Source organism: Lygodium microphyllum, chromosome 23, assembly GCF_053477565.2.
Source record: "Lygodium microphyllum isolate KBCC chromosome 23, Lygodium_microphyllum_v1.1.10, whole genome shotgun sequence".
Classification (NCBI taxonomy): domain Eukaryota; kingdom Viridiplantae; phylum Streptophyta; class Polypodiopsida; order Schizaeales; family Lygodiaceae; genus Lygodium; species Lygodium microphyllum.
The window spans coordinates 29,151,874-29,178,503 of record NC_141157.1 but is presented as its reverse complement, the minus strand read 5'-3'; the positions used below and the strand labels follow the sequence as shown (position 1 = coordinate 29,178,503).

At 42.6% G+C, this 26,630-nt stretch overlaps 1 protein-coding gene across 2 annotated transcripts in view; it reads right to left on the bottom strand.

The window, feature by feature from the left end:
* Positions 1-26,630, bottom strand: part of LOC148015999 (AT-hook motif nuclear-localized protein 10-like) — a 120,138-nt gene that overhangs the window by 27,702 nt on the left and 65,806 nt on the right. For both annotated transcript variants that reach the window (XM_087664751.1, XM_087664752.1), the window contains one exon: positions 9,211-9,342. In XM_087664751.1, coding sequence (XP_087520877.1) covers positions 9,211-9,342 — 132 coding nt within the window. The remainder of the gene's footprint in view (positions 1-9,210; positions 9,343-26,630) is intronic.

Below are 26,630 nucleotides of genomic sequence, written 5' to 3'. Positions count from 1 at the left end.
CAATCTGCCAATCACAGCACTCCTGGAATGTGAAGATATCAATAAGGCTAAGGAAACACCAAAGAGCAGCAAAATGGCGCAGCTCCCTAGCAATGGAGCGACTGGGAACTGGAATGAAGCCACCAGGACGCAGATGGCCAGCAGCACAGGTGCATCAACAACAAGATGGAGCAGTCAGGAGGCTGTCCATGAGGTGGGAAGGCCATACAGCAGGGCAGCAACTGAAAACGCAAACATGTCAGTGAGGCTGAGGGAATACCACAACAGCAACAAAACACAGCAGCTCTCTAACCATGGGGCAGGTGACAACAGGAATACAGACACCAAGATGCAAATGACCAGTAGCATGGGTGCACGAACAACAAAATGCAGCTATTAGGGAGGTGGAAAGGTTGTATAGAAGGGCAGCAACTGAGAACACAGCAACTAGGGCCATTGCCAGCACATTAATGTTAGAATTTGCCAATTCTAAGCAGTGCCTATGTAATTCGTGTGGTGTGGACACTTTGATAAGTGTCAATTTTGTGTGTGTGTGTTGAGAAACCCTTCACCCACAGTTTGCGTTTTTGCGTTTCTGCGTTTTGCGTTTAGGGTTTGTGTTTTAGGGTTTGCAACCCCAAAAAGGGGCACTATCCTAGACTGACTCTGCCTATTTATAGGCCACTCTCTCATTCATTCCTTACGGCTAATTCATTCAGTCCGTCACCTCTTCTCTCTAGCCTCTCCACTACCCTCACACCCCTTCAGGAGGACATTGCGGTTTGTGGTTTGTGGCTGTCATCGTCATCTTCCTTGTGCTACGGCACCCTTGTCTCCTTGTATCACATTGACTCCATGATTTAGAACTTCATCCTTCCATTCATCAGAGTTTTTTCTCTCTTCTCTTCTCTTCTCCATGTTTGCCGAGTTCACTCCGTGTTCCTCCCCGCAAAACCTACTGTCTCGATGGTACATCATCTCTTGACATGGTATCAGAGTTGGCTCTGCTCAAACATGGCAAAGATCCTCCACTCCAGTGAAGGCAAAGACCGGTGGCGGGTTCGGCATCCACTTCTCTTCTTCTTCCACTGCATCTATCTTGTTTTTGCATGTTTCAGGTGTTTTCAGCGTGCTGCCCACACCCCTTTCGCAGAGGACATCACACTCTCAGCTGTCCCATGCTATCATCTACAGTCTGGCGCCTATTTCCAACCTTCCACCTGCAGTTTGCAGCTGTTTACAGCAAAGTGACTGTTGTTGATCACTCTCCATTCAAAACAACAATCTCGTTTTTGCATATTTCAGGCATTTCAACTTGCTGCCCACACCTTGGATGTGGAGGACATCGCGGTCCAAGCTAACATTGCTATCTACAACAATCTGGCACCTATTTCCAGCTTATCACACACTGTTCAGAGCTAATTTCAGCATATTGACTGCTGCTGTTATTTTTCCTGCGTTTTTAGCTTTTCTCTCTCCTACAGCCTGCATTTTTAGTCTTTCTCTCTCCTCACTTGCGTTTTTAGTCTTTCTCTCTCCTGCAAGCTGTGCTACCTGCGTTTTTAATCTTTCTCTCTTCTCACCTGCATTTTTCTATTGGTTGCAACCTCTTACTACTGGTTGCATCCTCCTCCCACTAGCAGCTCACTTCTAGCCCTTCCACTACCCTCCCACCCCTTGAGGCGAACATTGTGGTTCGTGATTCATAGTGGCTAACCTCTTCCTTTTTTAGCAAGGCATACTGGTATCCATGGCTTCTTTACCAATAGATGACCGGACTACTGGGTGCTCCTACTGTGGCATCACCAGACACACCACCAATGCTTGCCGACTTCGACCTTTGCTGCCCACCCCCCCGGAGTATATATGTCTTCCACCAGGCACTCCTTGTGCCACCTCTCCTTTCTGGGCCACAGAGATTATTCTGTATCGGCTATCAGAGTACTATGCTCAAGGCAATAAGACACATCCGATGCGCACTAAATCCTTTCAAGCACATGGAGGATCGATTGGCGCTATGACCTCCTAGACACGTCACAATGCCAACGGCCGTCTTCTCCCACTTATTTTCACGTACAGTGGCTTCCACGGCCTACGGATCTGCAATCCGCTCCATCGAGAGACAGTGATTGTTTGATACCGTCTCCTCGTCAGTCTGCTCCTTCGAGAGACAATGGCTGCTCGACTCCTTCCTCTTCTTCGGCTACCCAATCCGCTCCATCGAGAGACAACGACTGTTGCCCACCTCTTGCTCATTCTGAGCCCCACCCTTCCCCACCCTCGACTACTCAAGTTCAAGAGGCTACCTCTGGAAGCTCTGCAGCAACCCAGATACCTTATTCAGCACAACCGGCAGCACTTCCTTCGTCATCAAACATTCGGAGTCCGTGATCCATGAGTTTTCGGATTCCCTATCTACTTCAGAAGGGGATTCAGAGGGGACGTTATTTCTTTCCCCGCAAAGGGAGCATCTACTTCTTCGACTTCAAAGAGGGGCCTTCCACCTCCCACCTCAGAGGGGAAACCTACTCCACATGAAGTTCTTCATCCATCATCTACTTTCTTAGGGTGGCTCTCTTCGACCAGTCATGTCTTCTACCGATACCCAAGATCTTCAGGTACCACTAGATCGGGACCTTGGAGGTTCAGCCACGACTTGGTAACGAGGCCTTCGTATTCCTTCCAGCATGGATGCACAAAGCTAGTGGCTTCACTCCTGAGGTTGTGTTTCGGGTTTTCCAGCTCACTCTGTCTACTGTTCTTTACTGCAAGTTCCCTTTCCGGTGGCAATCTTGGATCTTAGGGATCCTCTACATCTTCTTCCTCATCTTCTTTTCTTGCCTTGGTCACTTGGTCAGCATGGAGCCACCTCGCGAGATCGAGTACGAACATATCCTTATGGTTCTCGGCACCACATAAAGTTCGACATTCCTCCTATGCATTGCATGTTTTCATCATCTTTGTACTAGGACGCTTGGGCAAGTGAACAATTTCCCCACGAGGGACACTGTCCAAGTGACACTTACTGCATGAGCATTCTTCAATATATAGCATTGCATCTCCACCTCACTCTTCTCTTGTTTCCCTTTTTTGGGCCTGAGAGGGAATGTTGAGAAACCCTTCACCCACAGTTTGCGTTTTTGTGTTTCTGCGTTTTGCGTTTAGGGTTTGCATTTTAGGGTTTGCAGCCCCAAAAAGGGGTGCCATCCTAGACTGACTCTGCCCATTTATAGGCCACTCTCTCATTCATTCCTTACCGCTGATTCATTCAATCTGTCACCTCTTCTCCCTAGCCTCTCCACTACCCTCACACCCCTTCAGGAGGACATTGCGGTTCGGGGTTCGTGGCTGTCATCATCATCTTCCTTGTGCTACGGCACCCTTGTTCCCTTGTATCACATTGACTCCATGATTCAGAACTTCATCCTTCCATTCATCAGAGTTTTTTCTCTCTTCTCTTCTCTTCTCCATGTTTGCCGAGTTCACTCCGTGTTCCTCCCCGCAAACCCTACTGTCTCGCAGTTACGTCATCTTTTGACAGTGTGTACCTAGTGTCTTCACATTATAGTAATGACACTAGGGACTAAAGTAAGTTAGTCTAACTAGTTAGTTAGTGGAAGGCTGGTTAGGTCAACCCTTGACCTAACTTAGGTTGTACCTTCAGCCTATCTTTTCAGTTCAAGTATACTCTACTCTCTTGCTTCAGCTCACTCACTATCACTGTCTCTGGTTTCTCTCTCTTCCATAACTGGTGCATTTTCTCACATTTGGGTAGCATCCTTATCTTGACTTTTCCATAGTTAATACTTACCCACTCATCTTGCACCTTTAAGGGTGTTGTCCCACAAATACACACACACCCTCAAACACGAAGCTTACATTCTCAACACCCCCTCTTAAGCGAGGTGCTTTCTTTGCATTTTTACTCACCCATGTAGCATTGCACAACCGCAATCGCTACTTCTTAATACTCCCCCTCAATGCTATATTGGAGTGCTATCACATGACTGGACAAATCTAATCCACAATATGCATGTCTCCCGTCATGTGTGTACAATGTTCATTTGAGGACCAGTTGCTTGGGTGAATCCACCCCATCCTTTTTCAGCTACCGCAATGTTTGAGAAAGGTATGCATACCTACTCGTGCAACCAACATGTGCACATTCTCACAAACCACACACACACATCATTTTGAGACCTCAATCTCGGGCAAAGAGCCCCTGCGTAAGCCAATTCTTGTGCAACATATCTCGAACAAACATCGAGATTTACATGCATATAAACAGCCACTTTTGAGCTCCATGTGGCTCAAGTAGGAAAGCCCTCATGCAATGGGTGAATGCAACTCTTTTATTTAGAGAACTCAAGGTTAAGGTACAATGATCCATGACGACATGGGTGAACAAGGCTTTACGGAGAGCCAAAATTAAATAAAGAAACATATTCCCTGTAAAATCGGATAATGTTGGCCACATGGTCTTGTCCTCCTTTCTCTTCTTCCTTTTCTTCTTCTCACTTTTTGCTTACCTTGCCTCTTCTCTCACACATTCCATTATTCTCCTTGCCTTCTCCCTTTTCTTTTTTGCTGGAATCCTAGTATACATCATCAGTTAACAGAGAAGACTACCTCATTTTTTATATTTGTAGGCCTTCACAGCATGGAGAGTTACATGCTCGTTCTACACATCTTGATGACTACTGGTATCCACCACATCTTCTATTGCACCATGCAGGCTCCCCTTATGACAACAACCTTTACTTCTTCTATATTTTCATGCACCTTTGGTTATAGCTCCCTCTATCTCCTGCATGTAGCAGCAAGTCTGTTATGACCATAAAGCAGGTCTGCAAACATTGCAGATCTACTACAGCCATGAACTAGGTCTATGATGATAGGGGCATAGCACTAGGCGGCTGATTTTGGGGCAGGTGATAAGTGACTCTATCTTTTCTTGTCTGCTTTTGCTACAAATTGTCAAGGTGCTTCCTTCTCTGCATCCCCTAGCTCCACTCCTCCAACTCCACCAAACACCAGCACAATTTGGCCTTGTTTGAGCTCAACCTTCTCTGTCTACATGCTGTCATCGACAGCAAGTTCAACTTTTGACCTTTGCCCCACATTCATCAAACCTTGTGCCTAGCGTTGCTACACCCGAACTGTCTGCGCAGTTGATGTTGGCTGATGTCTTGAGCTTCCACCTTCACGATCTGTTTTTTGTCAAGCAACACTACTCCTGCTTTATGATTACCCTAAAATCCTTTGATTCATGCTCTTATTGAAACCAGCCTTCCTTCTTGGAATGGGTGGTGATAACCTGATTTAAGAGTTAATTACAGGAATAAATAAATGACATAAAATGAAATACACACTTTACCATAACATTCTTGGACAATAGATACCCTGTTGGCCCCTTGCGGTATTTCTTTAGCTTTCATTCAATTGGAAGGAGTACAACTTGAGATTCTTCAATCTCCTCCTAGTAACCAATTGCTCTTGCTGTCATAAATGACCAACAAGCCTTTTGGGTCATTTGCCCCTTGATTCACCCAAGACTTCTTCTCCAATTTGACCCTTGGCTGGCCAAATGCTGCCCCAAATCAATTCGGGATGGGCTGGCTCCTGAAATCCCTTGATAATCTTCAATTATCAACTGCTGATTTCAGTCCCTTGAGCCTTCAATCTCTGGCACGGATCCCAAGGTGGCTGCTAAACCCTAATTTCTACTGTAAATTTAGGGTTTACTATAGAAATTACAGATCCAAATGGCTGAGCATAGGCTGAAGGAGATGAGAGAATGTTGTAAAGAGAGAAAATTCTAAGATTTGTCGCGAAGAACTAATCAAAATCAGTTGCTGCCCTGCTGTACCAGCCCCAAACGGATGCACCAACAACAATAGGAGTATCAAAGATTGTGATCTTCAGGAGAAAGTACATCAGCAGCAATTGCCAGCTTCCCAAGGTCAAGAATATGCAATCTTCATCACCAAAATAGTCTCCAATGGCTGGGAAATGGCCCCAAAAGCTAGCAGCAACAGTCCAACACCTCTTTCCAACAGCTCCAAAATGAAAAAACGAGATTTCCCTCTCCCTTCAGCCCTATTTAACCTTTCCCCCACTTGCATGGGAAAGTTTTGCCAAGTGGCAGCTTTCTTAATCCATTTTCAACAATTTCCAGTCATTTAATTAATTTTCAGAATTAATTAATTCTGAAAATTAATTCAGCCCTTAATCCATGCCCAGAAAATTGACCTTGCCCATCCAAAAATTAATTGGCTAGGCCATTTGCAACCCAAAGTGGTCCCATGTATTAATGGACCCTTGGACAAGCATTAATCCATTAATTAATACCTAGTCCCTAGTGTCACCATTGACACTTAATGGCCAATTAATGGTCCTAGGGGCAAACTGACACCAAAATTCACCTAGAATCTAACAAGTGTAACTTGTTACAACTTTTGCCTTTGACACCCATCTTTTTCACACGGTCTTCAATTGTGAAGAAGTAGCTTGCACCTCACATGTGCAACACATGTGCATCTTTTAATTGCACATTTGATTAATACTTTAATCAAATGTCAATTAAGCATAAGCAAAGCATCAAATTTTCACGTCCTCGTGACACTTATTGGTAGTCCTTTCAACGCAAATTGCCCCCATTGTTCTATCCAGGTTAAGGCCTCTTTCTGCTTGGTCCGCAACATCCACGCTAGTGCCTAATCTACCAAAAACCAATAATGAAACTCGTGCAATGTGTATGGCTTTGCTACCTTCCTTTTCAATATGGAAGTTGCAAACCGTGACAAGCAACCCTGCACATTGCCGTTTCAAGCTGCCAAAGATCTTACAACTTCACGTTCAAAATAGCATCACTCTGAGGAACTATAGAAGGATGAAAGAAAAAAAATCATTCTGAGCAACAAAACACACACATTCCACAAACACTACCATGCTATAGTATCATCAATTGGAGAAGCTCCTTCTACTTATCATAATAATCTTCTTGCACTACTTGACAGACTTGCTATCGCTATTCTTGTCCAAGAAACATCTTTGGCGCACGGTCCTCAAACAGAACCTCCTCACGATTTTATTTAACCTCTTTGCGGATAACATGCTGCTCACTAGACCTAAAGAGGATAAAATTGTAGAAGGCTGAATTGAAACATGCATTTGCTATATCAGATATAGGCCGCTTGCACTACTATTTGGGGATTCAGTTCACCCAAAATCAACATGGCATCATCATGTCACAGTCACAGTATGTGGACAAGCTGTTACATAGGTTTAACATGCAAGATTACAAACCTATGTGCACTCTTATGGAGTCAGGCTTAAAGTTATCTATGCATAATAGTGAAGAGAAGTCTTAATGTTGCAATTTACAACCAAACTGTTGGTTGTCTTATTTATCTTTGCAACACATGCCTTGGCATTCAATATGTAGTATCTTACGTGAGCACGTATATGCACAACCCATGGACCACCCAATGGCAAGATGTTAAGCGGATATTCAAATATTTGCAAGGTACTCAGTCACATGCATTATTATTTCTTGGGGAGAAGATTTACATTTACAAGTTTACAATGATTTTGATTGGGTTGGTGATGCAGACACTAGGCAATCTACTAGTGATTCAAATTGGGCTGGTGATGTAGACACTAGATAGTCTACTAGTGGACATAGTTTCTTTCCGGGCTGCTCATGCATTTCATGGTTTACTATGATTCACATTCGACTGGTGATGTAAACACTAGGCAGTAGACTTACATTTACAAGCTTACAGTGATTTAGATTGGATTGGTGATGCAAAAACTAGGCAATCTACTAGCGGACACTATTTCTTTTTGGGCCGCTCATGCATTTCACAGCTAAGTAAGAAATAGTTCACAATGGCTACCTCATCTTGTGAGGCTGTGAGTACAAGGCAGCCTTCATGGCATTGGTGGAATGTACATCGATGTGCGAATTTTTGGTTGTGATCTACATTTAACATTGGAGGGTCCTACGACCATTCTTCCTAACAGTTAGAGTACTATTGCATTGCATGAAATCTTGTGTTTACTACTCACATGAGACACATTGAGGTGCATTACCATTATATCAAAGAGAGATGCTATGCAAGAGAGATCAACTACATGTATGGACCCACTCAAGAAAATGTTGCAAACATTTTCACTAAGGTACTACCACACGTGAAGTTTCAGGCTTTTCGAAAGCCCTTAAACTTATTACCCTTTGGTGATTGATCATCCTTGTGCTTCATCACATTGGCACTACAAGGGATTGTTAGAATTTACCAATTCCAAGCAATGCCCATGTGATTCATGTGGTGTGGACACTATGTTAAGTGTTAATTTTGTGTGTATGCACCTAGTGTCTTGACATTAAAGTAGTGAAGCTAGGGACTAGAATAAGTCAGTCTAACTCTAGTTAGTTGGTGGAAGGCTGGTTAGGTCAACCCTTGACCTAACTTAGGTTGTACCTTCACTCTATCTTGTCAGCTCAGCAAGTACACTCTACTCTCTTGCTTCAACTCACTCACTGTCAATTCTCTCATCTCTCTCTCCTCCATAGCTGGTGCATTTTCTCACAGTTACAAGGTGCTGCCAAGCTGGAAATGATGACGTAAGCACAGCAAGATGTCACCGGCAGCAAAGGAACACAAGATTATAAGGCTGGACAGCAAAACACAGCAGGCTGATGGAGATGGCAAGTGCTACCATCTATACATGCTGATGACAATGAAAGGGTGATGGGGGATGATTTGGGATGGAAAGAGTGGTCAGCCAACAATGGATCCCTTTTATAGAGCTTTATGAGCCAATTGCCAAATCGAACTCTGAAGTTTCATCTTTTTAACAAAATTTATCTATAATTCTTTTTCCAGCTGTACCAGAGCTGAAAGAAATAAGCCCATGGTTTGCAATTAACTCTAAGCTAAAATCCAAGGTAGCTAAACACCTTCAAATGCAGCCCTCAAACAAAATGCAATTACAATGCCATATCAGTTTATTTTAACAAAACCAGTGTTTAATATTCAAACAAACAAAAATATGTCTCTAAGTCTCCACATGAACACTAGTTATGTGATGGATTTAGCAATGTGCTGCATGCATTTGACAGACATGAGACAATTTTCAAACGCATCCAGACAATACTAGGCATACACATATCATCTAGTGCTCAAGGCTTTATTTGTTCCTATTTCTAAAGCTTCTTTTACGAACCTCATATGTCACAGCACCACCCGAAATGCAGGCATTACGCAAGGTAGCATTTGAAATAGCACCATTTGCCGAAAGTATGCAAACTGCCCATGGCCCATGGCTTGAGAATGTAATAATCTTTGTTGCAACATCCTGCAGCAGAGGTAAGAGAAATCTGTGAGATTCAATCTCCTTTGTGAAAGGTCAAAAAAATCACAGCATAAACACATTACAAAACAACCTGGATACTTTCTGGAAAATGGCACGGCTGGTAATTTACATACCTAAAGTCATGAGATTTAAAATTGAAACTGTAACTTGCTGTGAACTACTTCAACAAGGCTACTTTTTCATATCATCTTTAATTTGATGGTGTTGCAAGAAGCACATATAAATTCATCATGCCAGATTTTTCACATTTAAGAAAGAAATTTCATGCTTTTGATTTAAGCAAGCAAAACTTTCCACCTTTGTTTATAGGTAGACAAGATATATTCTATGGCTGCTTGAAATGCAAACCGTCTAACTCTCTTAGCATGGAAAGATGAGTCCGTACATCTCGCGCAGAAAATGAAAGTAAAGCCAACCTCTCTTGATATACTCTGACCTACACAATCACTTCAGAAGGCAATAAAAATTTCTAAAAGTGCATTCTCTTGGCAGGCTCTTTTCAAGCCTTGAAGTTCACTGGATTGGAGAAACTGCAATGCTTACTTATCACCTGATTCAGAGAGATCAGCATGATATCTTATAGGACACTCAACCATGTTACCGGTGAAACTAGCTCTATTACGAACCATGTTACCAGTGAAACTAGCTCTATTGCGAGATTCTGATGTGCAATGACATGTATAAAAAATGTACATCATGGATCAGACATAGAAATTTGCAGTAAAAGCCACGTGTCAAATATGTTCCAAGGGACACCTTGTCCAACTCAAGTATGTACCACTTTAAGACCTTTTAAGGTTCACAACATCAATTTTGTCATCTCCATTGGAAAATAATAACAACATGTGCCCCATACAAGCAATAATCTTCCAAGTGAAAACACTATCAAATTTTAGAATACGGTTAGGGAGCTCCTTAAGACAACTTTTTACCCTTTTTATCCCCACAGAGAAAACAGACTTCCAAAACAAAAGCATAGTGAATAGACTGGCTGGTTTCAAGTGAGAACATCTCGTGCAAGGGCCTATAAAAACCATGTATAGTGCCAGCAGGCAGAAAAAGGTGCTCCCTCTTGCAACTACCTCCTGTGGATTGAATCTCCCTAATCTCTCCATCTTCCTCTGAATGATCTTTGTTCAAATATGACAACTGCCTCAAAAGTCGAAGTATGTAGCACTGTCTTATAATCTCAATGCATCTTAAATCACCCAATGAAGCTATAAGTGAGCTCCCATCTCTAACAATGCAATGTCATGCATCCCAGTCCAACTTATAAAATCTGCAGTACATGATTAGTCTTGTAAATAGAATGGTGCTACATTATTCTATTGGACACATGATTCGTGAGCAACTCTATCATGCACTTACTCATTTCACATTGGAAATTTTGGAGCTTTGTTTTGTGTATGTAGACATGCATTCCGTACCGAAACACTAAGAGGATTGGAGCCATTCTTATAAGGATTCAATGTGTCTTTGTGTGAATGGACACTTAAGGCAGTTACTTCAACCATAAAAATAAGACTGACTTTCTCTACGCACGCACGTACATGCACACGTGTGTGTGTGTGTGTGCGTGTGTAGTAGCATTGGTCATAGCAGAGGCATTCCTAGCCTTCTATGAGCGGACAACCTCGTATGGAACAAGTGCAAGGTCAAGTTGAGGTTCCAACCCCTGCACAATATCCCATAGGTTCTATGAGTCAAGGACATGTCTCCTCAAGTTTGACAAAGTAGTGAAGTTTGACCCATTAAAACGAGTGTTGTCATTAAGGGCATGTTTGGCTGATGAGGAGGAAGAACCATGAAGTGTCAGATAAGTGGAATAAGATGGATAAGGAGGTGGGGAGGGGAATAAGTAGGAGGTGGTGGAGGGAAATAAGTAGGAGATGGAAGAGGCGAGTAGGCAAAAATAGGCTCAAAATGTGGAATGGGTGCCGATTGATGCGAAGGCACTGAAACATGAATGTTTCCATAAAGTGACACTGGAGATGGAGGCACAGAGACATGTAAGCAATGTCCAACTGTCGACTATGGCACAACAAAATAACCAAAAGGTCCACTAGGTAATGCCATGGAAGCACACTGTGAAACCAACTGATCCACACTCAATGATGGCTGGGTGGCATTCCCACGCCATAAAGATCGTGTGTGCATGGAAGGATAAACCTCCATCATGGAGACACCACCCGGTTGAGGAAAAGATGAGGCCCTAAATGCTGTGTCTAATGGTGAAGGACCCCCTAGTGTGATGTGTGTAGCCATGAAAGGTACACTTAATGGAGGCTAAAAGGAAGGTGCAGCAAAACTCATGGATGGGATGGAATGGAGATTAAATGGATTTGTCATTTGTGTAGTTGTGGAAAATGAATTAGGTTCCTTTTTTTCACTAAATTCAAATGATGAAAAAGATGATTCACCAAAATCAAATTGACCATGAGATGTAAAAGTTGAAGGAAAGAATGAAGGTGCCCTCATCACAAATAAATCTTGCAACTTTTGCTTATCTTTTCTCGAGTTCAGACAGAAAGATCAATCCTCTTTAAGGCTTATGAACCAATACTTGGTATGAAGAGTTCCTTCATCTTGAGCATCAATGATATCTTAAGGAAAAAAGAAAGTAAATTATAAAAATTTAGAAGTCTTGATTTGCGATGGCATATCTGGAAGGCGCGGTGTCAGGTGGCTTTCGGCGGAGAGAGACTTTCAGCACAAGCGACCTTAGCTGAGCTCTAGACCTCCATCAACCACTCCCTCCGTGGCCGATGGGATCAAGTGCAAGGCGAGTCCAGGGCTCGTCGGGAGCTCCGAGGTCACATCATGCGCACTTGGGACAGCCACGATCTGTTTTTTATGATGTATGCAGGCAGACCCAACTAACTGGCGTTACACACCCCCCCCCCCCTGGCTTCTTGCCCCCACCCCCCCTAGACTGCCTTGAGAGGCTTGTATACATGATGTATTTGTGACTTTGCATCAGCTCTAGCTAGTCTGTTGAGAATAAGCACTCCACTGTAATTAGTTTTTTTTTTAGTAATATAATCAGCCACATTTTACTTGCAACAAAAAAGTCCTGATTTGCAATACCTAGCATAGAAATGAACGAGGGTGGAGTATGTGTATGGAAAATATGAAAGAGGTAGAATTGAGATGATGGTGGTAGAGAGGAAAATGGTTTGTACTCCATGCCAGTTTCCATGGCAAGATGGCGAGTCCTTTGTGGAGCTTTCATCCTTCCTGCCCGATCATTAGACTAGCGCACCAAATCTAAAGGGAAAATTTCAACATTATCTTCAACCTATTGTTGAACTCACTACATAAGGATGAGATCGTATTTGCCTCGTGAGATCTTATATGGTCTATGGACTCCATGGTAGTCCGAAGTCTCTCGAGCCATGTCAGAAAGAGGAGTAAGTTATGAGGCAATTATGATTAGGGTAACTCAAAGACAATGAACACAGTAAAAATTTTTTGAATAAATGAATGAATATTCAATATGCAATGCTCATGCAGCAAACAAACTGTGCAAGAAATGAAGACTGTAACCCGAATTCTTGTGTCTCCGAGGACCAAGGCAAAGGTAATGAGCATGAGAGTGTGTCATACTCCTTACGGATCCTGAAACGCAACAAGGCAACCTCCAAGATGTTACACAACAGCAAATGTAGCAGATGATCTACTGAATCAGTGTCGGGTGCGTAGAGGAGAGAGAAAAACAGACAACAAAACAGCAGCTAATGACGTGGCAGCCTGCAATGTAAACGCAACAGTTGATGTGCTGAAATAGTGTCAGATACGTAGCGGAGAGAGAAAAACAGACAATGCAGCAGCAGCTAATGGCGTGGCAGCTTATACGGCAGCCTGCAGTGTAAACACAGTGAAGATGCTGATGTGGCAACCTATACAACAGCCTGCTTAGGTAAAACACAGAATTTCTGCAGTCCTTTGGAGCAGGGTGGCAGCCAGCAGGTACAAACACAGTGCTGCGTGCCAACTAGCGATAGCAAATGGATGAGCAGCAGCAACAATCAAGGCTGGACAACAGCTTTAGAAGGTATGGACTGCACAATGAAGGCTGGAAACAAGCCCCAAATGGGTGAAGGCAGGATTGGGCAGCCTCGTTTAAGATCCTCCACAAACAGGGTGTGGGCAACAAACACCTACAAAAACGAGATTGAGTTGAATGGAGAGCAGCATACCTATTTATAGAAAGTTTTGGTACCTCAAACCTCCCCCATTTTAAACTCTCTCGAACTGCTCCTTGTTTTAGGATTTTCATTAATTAAGCATTTTTGGGGCTGTTCAAGAGGCTCACTCAGTGTAATGCATATTTTAGCTCAACACATCTTCACCTTCTTTGTTTTCTCATGTTCCAAACTTTAGTCTCATGACAAAGAAGTTTGACGAATACTTGCGCATCACGTATAGTCAAGCTTACACATCCCCTATCAACTTTGCTACACCATCTAGACTGGTTGGTGAGGTTTTTCCCAGCTGTACTCCACTCCCCCGCCCTATCCACCCTACCCTCATTACACACCTTATCCATCTCCTAGAACTACCACTCTTCTTGCTATGGCCAAGCATGCCTTCATTGATAAGACTTGTTTTAACACATCAAATTTCACAACTTGGTCAAACTTCATGCAACAAGTGCTCTAGTCTCATGGTCTTTGGGACCTTGTCATTGGTCTAGAGCCTATGCCATCAGCTCACCTCATGGAGTATACGAGGCGCCTTATAGGGGGTGATCTAGATATGATGAGGAGAGTAAAGAATGATTTCCTAGCATTCCACAATCATTCTCTTTATTTTAGCTAGCCCACAACTAGGCTTCAAGAGACATAGCTTTAGCTTATCTATAGGTAGGAGAAATACAGCAATTGTGCTCCTACTTTTATACGTGAGTCATGAATTTGATGTTTTGATAATCTAATGCATTATGCAACCTAGATCCTCTTTCACACCAAAAAGAGAAACAAGCTCATGATAGTCCAATTGGAGCATTTAGTGTTTTGCCATTGCAATCTTCAACTTCTTAAGAGGATCGCTCTGTCTCCTAAGCCTTCACACGTAATGAATTATATTATGTATAATTTAACTTTTTAACCTAGCCACTACTTAGAAGTCGGATTGTAAATTGTAATATATATGGATATTGAACATATTAAAACTTATCTCATATCTTTGTCTTGTTCACCTTTACAAGTGAATGTCAATAAAATTTATATAGAGAAGGTATGTGATATCCCAAAGATACCGCAAGAGCGGCGGGTTATCTACTCCATGTTCTATGAGGAGGTATCGACACCAATCCATGAGACTCATGCACAATGAAGGGCTAAAGCAACTAAAGCGAGGGCTACACGTGGTCGTGGATCATAGCCAGAGTTTGAGGCTAAGGCTAAGGTTGCTTTATCATCTTCTCAATCAAGGTCCTTGAGTCGAATGAAGAAATGGTGCACAAATTCTTGGAATCCAAATAAGTCATGACTCATGGACTCTAGAGACTAAAGTCATAATACCTCAAGAGTTAGTTTAGAATTGCAATTGCATATTGTTTATTGATGTTGATACTTGATTACTCACTAGTTAATTGTACTCTATTCTCACTGGACTTTTGACAATTTATTCACATGACACAATTCCATGTATCATTGTATCTTGATTTTACTTTTTATACATCTACGTTCCACCATTCTTGATGCCAATCTTCAAATGACTCATGAATCATAAATTATAATTCATTTTGTTGTTTAAAGTTTTAGAAACCAAGTATTAATTGTGTTAAACTGTCTTAACCATTGAGTCTTCACTCATGATATGTGCAATGAATCGTGATTTTTAATTCAAACATTGCCACCCGATCTCCTTCCAACTCTTGGTACTTTTTCAATAGTTCATCCAGATCTTCCTACTATTCTTCATAGCCCCAATAGTCAAGGGGACGATCAATCATTTTCTAAGAAGCAGCTTTTAATACGCTGAACAATCTTAGGTGGCACTCCTGCAATTCCAGTGGTAGCTCCACCACTAGCGGCCATCCTAGAGGCATTTCATCTATACACTCTCCTAGTTCATCAAACTCCTACAACTCCACACAATTTGCTAATGAATTCAAGCAGCTCTAAGGAAAAGGACAGCTCTAATTTGAAAGGTTTTAGTCCTCCCAATCCATGGCTCTTAACTCCTACTCTCCATACCTAATGTTCTTTAAATGATTCCTTAATGTTTCTTTGGTTGAGATTGAGTTCAAAAGATCATGCACTTGGCCAAAATCCAAATCGCTCAATGCTACATTAGCCAAGCTCAATTGTGCTTCTAGCTATGTTACATCATCCATATTGTAGGTGGTGATTTTAGGGATGGTCCTCTGATAAAGCTCTTGTTGTTGTAACATTACAAATTAATGCACATTTGCCTGCACCTTGAGCTGACTTTCCCTTGCTAGTGAATCAGCTAATCATAAGTTAGCTTTCTCAATACTTCTTCAAAGTCCTTTCTCACTTATTTCTCAGTTCTACAGATTGCTTCGATAAGTTTTGTGTCAACAGTCTATTGTAGACCATCACAAATTATTTTCAGCTTCTCTTGCACTTGTCAATTCTCCCTAATGTCCTTTTCATAGAGAACTATCTTAGCCTTCTACTGCTCTAACTACGTTTTTAGGTTTACCAATTGAGATTGCACTTCTTCATATTTATTTTTTAGCTCTTCTAGTTCCTTGTCATTTGCTTCTAGTGGCAAGTCCTTTTCCGTCAGTCAAGTTTGGAGATCCTACAACTTGTGGTTAGTTTGTACCATGAACCATGAGGGCTATCTCGTGGGCTACCCATTGATGACCTTTGATCCATGATTCGGGTTTCCTAGGCATTTAAACTATCATTAAAAGCATTTGTTGCCACTAGTGTCCCATACTAAGAACACTAGGTGATACTAGGGTTAGGGTTTATTTTAGGGTTTTCTATGACGGTTAAGCTGTTAGGAATTCATATTTTATTATTTAAAGATACTTCGTACCTCATCTTGCACAAGTATGGCATTATTCAGTGTGATCCCCTAGAGCATTTTACTCTTACTCCTCTCTCCCTCCCTCCCTCCCTCCCTCCCTCTCTCATTAATTCATTACTTCTCATTCCTGATCGAGTATTGTTATGCATTGATTAACTCTTTCATTCTCATTCATTTTCCATTAAAATAATCGTATAATCACTCCACGCCTAGGCCTACAGTGGTATCAAAAAGAAGTTCATTCATCGCCCTCACCATCGCTCACGACCATTTTCTCGCTGCTATTGCCATTGAGTGCCACACCTTGGCCGGCTGCCGCCCAAAGCCATTGCCATCATGCCAACTTCCATCAACATCAATGAGTGGTGATTAACGGTCGGATGCCACCATTCTGGCCATTGTTGCTGTCACTTGGTCTCTTTGCATCACATCAAGTGTTGTCCAATCAATTGTGTTGTCTTCTCACCACGCAAAGACAATTTGCACATGTCACCTTAGGTGGTAGCCAACCTATTGAGTAGAGTTAGCTATAACGAAGTGCCACAGCATTTTCACGTGACGCAACCCTATAAGATTCTCGTCAAAGTGCCTTGCCCTTCAAACTCACCGTCAGCCCCATTATGCCTAGACATGCCTGTGACAAGGACACAGCATCACCTATCACTACCTCACAATTCGTCAAGCCAAGACAACCTTTCCGCTAACCCATCGCCTCTCAACCAGACAACCGCCTTTCCAACACACGCAGTGCGAGACAAACAAACATTGGACAGCTAGGTCCTTCCACCAACACGCCTTTCATGTCGACACATCAACCCGCTGCCACATCACAAAGTGTCGCCTTGTCCTTGATCATCTCAACCCTTTTTTTTTCCAAATCAATTGTCCATTTTTCAAATTGTTATTTCACTTCATACATGCCCCTATTTCTACACCTCTTCCCTTCTTAAACACAAATTAGGCCAAATTTGAGGGTTTTTATCAAATTGGCCCAATTTGATCCAAATTTCATCAAAATTTGGAGATTTTTCATCAATTTCATCAAATTCTTCATCAAACTGAAAGAAATTTGCCATTGGTCTTCATCAAATTTGGGGCTCTTCAACAAATTGACCGAATTTCACTCCAATTTTGCCACCGAATTTGAGGCTTATCAAGAATTCCGCATTCTTCATCAACATTGAGGTAGAATTCATCATCTACGTGACATTTGAGATCTTTCGGGTAAAAATTTTACAAAAATTGTCAAATTTCTCTCCAATTTCTCGATAAATTTTAGGGCTTTTCAACATTTGAGACCAATTTCACCCCAATTTCTTCAAAAAATTTGAGCTTTTCTTAAATTTATCAATATTGAGGCTCAATTCACCTTCTAACATGGAATTCGACAACATTTGGATAAAAAATTTATCCAATTTCTCTTCATTTTTCGGGTAAATTTTGGGGCTTTTGCCCAATTCCACCACCGAGGCATCCAAAATTCTGGGCTTTTGCCTCAATTCATCTTCTTGGCCCCTAACATGCTCCAAAATCATATTATTCTGCTGCTGGCCTTGATCTTTCCTAACACTGAAAAAAAAATTATTATTTTGGCTTATTATTGGGTGAATTTTCAGTATATTTAGCTGCCGTCCACATTATTGAAGCATTTCCAGCCACTAATCTCTGATTTCAGTATATTGCTGATCACCGCCTTGTTGGGTATTTGACTCACGCCTCACTTACGCCTACGCTCATATGGGAGTGTCGGTGATCAGTAGGACACTGGGGCACTTTTTACTCTCGGTAGGAGAGGTTTTTTCCCCCAGACTTATGGTCTTATTGTCGTATGTACTTATGTGCTTATGTTACACACATTTGGGCACTTAGTGTGTGTCGGGTGTGAACACCCCTACAACCCTAAGGTTTAAGGGTTGTACTTTGTACTTTCTGGTTACACTCATCAGTCAATTCTCTTGGGTGTCGTGCTTCAACTCTGTCTCTCACTCTCACACTGTCTACTGAATCCCAGCTGTACCTCGATCCTCCCATCTCACATTTGGTATCAGAGCAGTCCAGTCTGCAGCCCATGCCAGTTCTACTCCAGGCTGTCAGCTCCAGCCGTCAGCGCACAGCTCCATCTGCCTGTCTCAGCGCGCCACCAGCAGGCGCAGTCAACGCCTGCAACATCGCGTGCCCTGCCCAGCGCACTACCTGTATGTTGGAAACGTCGCCTCCTCTGCACAGCGAGCCACCCGCTAGCAACTCGCAATAGCCTGCACGTCAGTCCAGGCGCTGTTCTTTCGTCAGACGTCAACGTCCTCAGCAGTCAGATTCTGCCCGCCTGACGACCAGCCACTTGCAACGCCTGCTCGCGACTATCCTGCCCACCCGTCTGACGAGTCCACGTCAGCTCGCAACTGTCCTGCCCGCCCGCCTGACGACCAGCCACTTGCAACGCCTGCTCGCGACTGTCCTGCCCGCCCGTCTGATGAGTCCATGTCAGCTCGCGACTGTCCAGCCCGCCCGCCTGATGAGTCCGCGTCAGCTATAAACGTCGCCAACGCCATCACGTCTGCCCAAACGGCCGCCCGTCTGCCCAGTCCACGTCAAACCTGTCACTCTACTCGTCCGCCCTGACCACGTCAGGTGTGTTTTTCTTAAAAAACAAAATTTTTAATTTTAGTCCAGAATCAATTTCTGGCAGAGGAGGTTCATACGCAATAGGGACCGTAGGCACAGCACAGGTGTGGGATAAATTTCATGCAAATTTTTGGACTGGATCATCAGAAATTTTGGCGCTTTTGTGTATTGTGGGGACAGTTGCATATGAACTGCTGGTACAGTCACAGAAAGACTATTTTGACAGAAATTTTGGCAAAAATTTTGGGAATTTTGATATAAGTGTTGCAGTGCACTGTTTGCACCTTGGGAAGCGTGCATTAAAAGACAGTTTTTTTTCTGACAAAGTACGCCCTTGCACATTAATTGCAGAAACGTGTTTGCTGAAATTTCTGAAAATTTGCAGGTTTCTAGTTCATACTGCTTTGACATTGCTCATATTGTCTTTGGAAATTTGTCATCATGGCAAATCAGGGAGGTGATGTCTTTACGTATGTATCCAAGGAAGACAGATTGGATGGAAACAACTATTCACTTTGGTCATTCATGATGAAGAATGTATTAGTGGCTAAGAATTTATGGGATTATGTCAGTGGAGAGGAAACTCGACCGGGAGTTGTAGCTCCCGTTACTCCTCCTCCCCATGGCGCACATGGACAACGGGGACCTCAACCCGCTCCACCTCAGCCACTTCTTCCAAGAACTGCAGCTCAAAAAGCTTGGGATACACGTGATGCACAGGCCTTGTCGTTGATTGCGCTGGCAGTTCAACGGTCCATTATACCTCATATCTGTTCGACATCTACTTTACGAGATGCATGGTTGACTTTGGAGCATATGTTTGTAGGAAAGAATGAGACTCGGATCTCTTTCTTGAAGAAAGAGTTGGAAACTCTGAAGATGCATAAGGGTGATTCTATGCAGGATCACTTAAATAAGATTCAGGACTTGAGGGAGCAGCTCATGAATGTAGATGAGTATTTTTCGAATGCACAGTTGATATCCACCACCTTGAATTCCTTACCTCCTTCGTACTTGTCTTTTTATACTGCATTGAACCTCACCATGAGGATTGCTGAGCACCCACTCACTTTTATTCAGCTGGTTAGTTTGCTTCTAGAGGAGGAGCAAACACGGAAAAATAGTGGTGTGGATGCTATAGTCTCTGAGCAGGCTTTTGTGGCAAGACAGAAAGGCAAAAACAACAAGGTGAAAAATGCTCCACAGAGTTCTGGCACTTCGGGCACATCGCAGAATCAGACACAACGGGGGACGCAAGCAAAAAAAGGAAAATGTCATTATTGTAAGAAGCCCGGCCACTATATCACTGAGTGCAAGAAGCGCATTGCCAAAGAGAAGGAGGAGTCAGGAATGTCTGTTTCTACTACTCCTTCCACTGCTAGTGAGTCCGCGTCCTTTGTTGTGGACAGAGACTATTGTTTTTACATTTGCAGTTATGACATCTCTTGGGCCGATAGAGCACTTAGCTCTACAGAGGATGCTGACACTTGGTTCTTTGACAGTGGTGCTTCTAGACATATTACATCTCGCAAATATTTGTTTGCTTCAGTTAGTGCACCTCCCGTTGGGAAATCGGTACAGTGTGCCAATAATGCATCATACCCTGTTCGTAGTATTGGGGAGATTCAACTCACAGCCATTGATGGCTCTATTCTCCGCCTACAGGATGCTTTGTTTGTGCCTGGAATCAAGAAGAATTTGCTTTCTATTTCTTCTTTGGCACGTTGTGGTTTGCAGGTCACCTTTGATGATGACCGTTGCATGGTTAGAGAAAAAGAACGCATGACTTTGGTCTTGACAGGATCTTTGTGTCATGGTTTATATGAGTTGGATGCTCTTTATATGAGTTGGATGCTCTTTCAGTAGATCAATCGGCATACTTGACATCCACTCTTACTCCTGCTATGATACAGGCAGAGTTATGGCATGCTCGTTTGGGGCATGTAAACTTTGGCAGCTTGATGCTTTTGCAGCGTATTCAGATGCTGAATGGCTTACCTCTCTTAGAGAGACCTCCTGAGCACTTATGTGAGGGATGCATTTTGGGAAAAATACATCGGTTCTCATTTCCTCGTGATGTTGCTTTCAGAGCAACATAGATTGCAGTTGGTGCATTCAGATGTTTGTGGGCCTATGCAGACCATGTCATTGGGCGGTTGTTATTATTTTGTGACATTCATTGATGACTTTATACGTTTTTGCTAGGTCTACTGTTTGAAAAAGAAGTCAGAAGTGTATGATGCATTTTTGGCTTTCAGTGCACTTGTTGAAAATCAATCTGGATGCAAGATTAAGACTCTCCGTTCGGACCGAGGGGGGGAATACATGCCCTCTATGCTGAATTCTTTTTTGCAGCAGAAGGGCATAGTCCATCAGTATACTACAGCTTATACTCCACAGCAGAATGGGATAGCAGAGAGGAAGAATCGATCACTCATGGAGATGGCCAGATGTATGCTGAAGGCAAAGAGCTTGCCTCATAGTTTTTGGATGGAAGCAGTCATGTGTGCTTGCCATATTTTGAGCAGATGCCCTACCAAAGCCTTGAAGACCATCACACCTTTTGAGGCTTGGAACAGCCGTAAACCTTTTGTTGGTCACTTTCGTACCTTTGGGTGTCTTGCCTATGCCCATATTCCACAGGTACTTAGAAAAAAATTGGACAACAAGGCTGTTAAGTGCATTTTTATGGGATATAGCAATGAGAGCAAAGGCTACAGACTCTATGATCCCGTTACAAAGAAGGTTTTTGTCAGCAGGGATGTTGTTTTTGATGAAAAATCAGAATTATCCTTGGCTGGTTTGGATACATATCAAGCTGCCCGTAATGTTTTTGAAGGGCTGCTGCCCATTACTTTTGGTGATTCAGCTGGAGGTTCAGAAAATGAACCTAATGTTCAGCCAGCTGCTCCTATGGAAAGTGCAGAAATTCAGCCATTGGCTGATCGGAATATTCAGCATCATGCTGAAACTGAAATTCAACAAGAGCTTGCACACAGTCAGGATGCTAGACAGCTACCTAGATGGTATTTGCAGACTATGCAAGATAGTCCTTTGGAAGCACCCATGGCTGGTCGTACTAGAAGGCAAGCTCGTTTGCATGATTCGACACATACCATGGAGTTTATTATGGCAGCAAATACTTTTGATAATGAAGAGCCTGAATGTTATGAGGATGCACAACACAGTGTGCATTGGATGGCAGCTATGCAAGCTGAATTAGATTCAATTACTAAGAATCAAACTTGGGATTTAGTGTCCTTGCCATTTGGGAAGAAAGCCATTGGAACGAAATGGGTCTACAATCTGAAAAGAAAAGCAGATGGATCCATTGATAAATACAAGGCACAGCTGGTAGCTAAAGGCTACGCACAGAAAAAGAGCATTGATTATGAGGAGACATTTGCTCCTACTTCCCGTATGACGACCATCAGGTCTATGATTGCTTTGGCTGCACATTATGGTTGGACAGTGCATCATCTAGATATCAAGACTGCATTTTTACATGGGGAACTTCAGGAGAAATTTTATGTACAGCAGCCCATTGGTTTTGCAGTTGAAGGCTCAGAACATTTGGTATGCAAGCTCAAAAAGGCACTATATGGTTTGAAACAAGCTCCTAGAGCTTGGTATGCAAAAATAGATGCTTTCTTGCTTGGTCAGGGGTTTCTAAACAGCTCATCTGAGTCTACCCTTTACGTATGTAAAGAAGGGGGATCTATGCTGATTATATGTCTTTATGTTGATGACCTTTTTCTCACTGGAACACATGCTGATCAGATTTCAGCATTCAAACAAAATTTGCAGCAAACTTTTGACATGTCTGACTTGGGAGTTTTGCATTACTACTTGGGCATCCAGTTCATACATAATGCTCGAGGTATTGGGCTATCACAGTCAAGGTATATTGGGTAGCTTCTTGAGAAGTTTGGCTTACAGGATTGCAAGCCAGTTTGTACTCCCATGGAACCTGGATTGAAACTGTCATTACATGATGACAGTGATTTGTTTGATATACATACATATGCTCCTGCAGTTGGATGTCTTATCTATCTATGCAATACTAGGCCGGACATACAGTTTGCAGTTTCAGCTTTGAGCAGGTATATGCATCAGCCACGTATGTCACATTGGCAAGCTGTCAAGCGTGTTTTTCGCTACTTGCAGGGTACTCGTTTTCTTGGGTTGCTTTATGCCAAGGGGGGACCACTGCAGTTACATGCTTACAGTGATTCTAATTGGGCTGGTGATTATGATACACGTCACTCCACTAGTGGCAATTGTTTCTTTCTTGGCTCTTCTTGCATTTCTTAGCTTAGTAAGAAACAATCCATTGTTGCCACATCGTCATGTGAAGCTGAATACAAGGCAGCTTTCAGTACCACAGTTGAATGCGTATGGCTTAGACGCTTGCTAGCTGATTTGGATGCATCTGTTACTGAGCCTACTCCTTTGTTCACTGACAGTCAGAGTGCCATTGCAGTGGCACGGAACCCAGTGTTTCATGCTTGCACAAAACACATTGAGATTCATTATCACTTTGTCAGAGAGAGGCTACATGCAGGTGATATCAGCCTTGTCTATTGTCCTACCACCAGTAATGTGGCAGACATCTTCACCAAAGCTCTTCCTTGTGACAAATTTGAAGCATTTCGCGATGCTTTAAATTTGATATCCTTTGGTGGCGGATGATCCTTGTACTCTTGATCACTCTTCACTCCAGGGGGGTTTGTTGGGTATTTGACTCACGCCTCACTTACGCCTACGCTCATATGGGAGTGTCGGTGATCATAGGACACTGGGGCACTTTTTACTCTCGGTAGGAGAGGTCTTTCCCCCCAGACTTATGGTCTTATTGTCGTATGTACTTATGTGCTTATGTTACACACATTTGGGCACTTAGTGTGTGTCGGGTGTGAACAGCCCCTACAACCCTAAGGTTTAAGGGTTGTACTTTGTACTTTCTGGTTACACTCATTCAATCAATTCTCTTGGGTGTCGTGCTTCAACTCTGTCTCTCACTCTCACATTGTCTACTGAATCCCAACTGTACCTCGATCCTCCCATCTCACACGCCTTAATCAAGTAATATTTATTTCTAAATTAATTATTTTCAGCATATTTTCTCTCTCCTCAGCAGAAAAAAACAGCAAGAGAAATTATTATTCTTTATATTATTCAACTTCATTGAGGTAGGCTCCTATGAGTGATTTATTATTGTTTAGGCATCTATTTTCTCTCTCCCCACTTGGAAAATATTATTTTATTGCTGATCATCACTCATGGCCAACAATAATAATGGTTTGTCGGCCATGCTTGGTGCCAACGCCTAGCTCAATGACACCAATTACACAATGTGGGCTTATATCATGCGACATGTTCTTATCGCGAAGAATCTATGGCATATAGCCAACGCCACCGAGCAAAGTCCAGCTTCTTCAACACCGGCACCACCTCCCGCTTCCACAGCACGAGGTGGCTCTCATGATGCTGAATCATCTTGTTCTTCGGCAACGCTCCCACTCAAGAACAGATTCAGTCGGATGGCCGTGACACCCAAGCGCATGCCCTAATTACTTTATCCGTGAAGAGAGCCATTATTCCACACATCCGATCATGCAAGTCATCCAAGGAAGCATGGGATAAGCTTGCATCATTATATCAAGTGCACAATGAAGCGCGCATTACTTACCTACATAAGAAATTGGAAGACGTTTGCACGGAAGGAGGAGGTAATATGGATGCCTATCTTACATGCACAAAAGATCTTATTGAGCATTTATTAAGTATTGATGAAGAAGTTTCTGATAACCAACTTGTTTCCATCACTCTTAATGGTCTACCGGAGTCATATCAAGGTTTTGCTACCACCTTGCGGTTGATAACTATGGGTAACCAAGTTACCTACAACTTCGACCAACTTGTGTCTCTTTTGTTACAGGAGGAGCAAAGCCATCTCAACCACAATGCTACCATGGCAATTGAACAGGCCTTTTCCACCCATCATCGTGGAAAAACCAAACCCAAGCTAAAAAACAAGGTTGCTGGTCAAAAAACAACAAACTTTCATGTTGGTCATCCTTCTTCCTCCACCCCTTCTACATCAAAGACGCCCTTCCATGCTGGTCCATCCTCTTCCAACCCCTCTAAGGGTCCAATCGACAAAGCTAAGAGGTGTAATTATTGCCAGAAGACGGGGCACGACATCACTAAATGTCATAAGCGCATTGCATCACAGTAGTCGTCCAGTCTTGCTCTTACACATGAGACTACGAACTATTCTCAACTTAAGGAGTATACTTTTTTCATTCAGTGTCCGTATAATCCTTCTATTCATGATCCTTGTTTTTCTATTATTGATGCGGCTTCTACTTGGTATTTTGACAATGGTGCATCTGAACACATCACCTCGTACCGAACATTATTTTCATACCTCTCTAATGTACCTAAGGGGAGGTATAGTTATGTGTGCCCAAAATGCCTCTTAGGCAGTTAAAGGCATTAGGCATGTGCAGGTTGTCTCCGTCTTGGGCACTCCTTTGACATTGCATGATGTTCTCTCTGTGCCCGACATCAAGAAGAATCTTATCTCCATTTCAAACATTACTACTTCTGGGTTTCACATCATTTCTGATGGCCCCCAATGTATATGATAATCGAATTTCTTCTTCCACTGTCTTGACAGGCACCCTCACTAAAGGTCTCTATCATCTTGATACTTATGATTAACAACTTATTGAAAATCCTTTTGACATTGCCTTATTAACAAAGGAATATTTTCATGATACATATTTATGGCATCAGACGCTTGGTCACATAAACTATCAAGTATTGATGAAGCTCCAATGAGAGGATATGGTCAAAGATCTTCCAAAAATTCACTTGCCATCAAATCACATTTGTGAAGGTGGTTGACTTGGTAAGATGCATCGATTCTCCTTTCGTAACGATTCCCATGTTCATTCGCCATCTATTTTGCATCTCTTTCACAATGATGTTTGTGATCCTGTGTGGACCAAATCCCTTGGTGGAATTTTATCTTTCGTCACCTTCATAAATGATAAATCCCGATTTACTTGGGTATATGGGTTGAAATCTAAGTCTGAAGTTTTCTCTTGCTTCAAGACATTTATTGCTATGGTATAAAACCAAAGTAACTTTCGCATTCAGACCCTTCACACCGACAAGGGGGGTGAATATCCTTCCAAATAGTTTTCAGAGTATCTTGCATCTCAAGGAATTCATCATCAATGCATTGTTCCTTACTCCCCACAACAAAATGGAGTAGCAGAGTGGAAGAATAGGCCATTCATGGAGATGGCAAGATGCATGCTGAAGAGTAAGAATTTACCTAATTCCTTTTGGTTGGATGCTATTCTATGTGCCACTTATGTTTTGAACAGGTGTCCTACAAGAGCTTTATGCACCATCACTCCTTATGAGGCATGGACTAGCTCCAAGCCTTCTCTCTCTCATAAAAGGACTTTTGGATCATTGGTGTATACTCGTGTAACTTCTCAGAAACAGCATAAGCTGGATGATAAGATTGTTCCCTGCATATTTATCGGATATAGTCCTAAAAGTAAAGGGTATCATCTTTATCAACCCTCTATAAGCAAGGTTATTGTCAGCAGAGA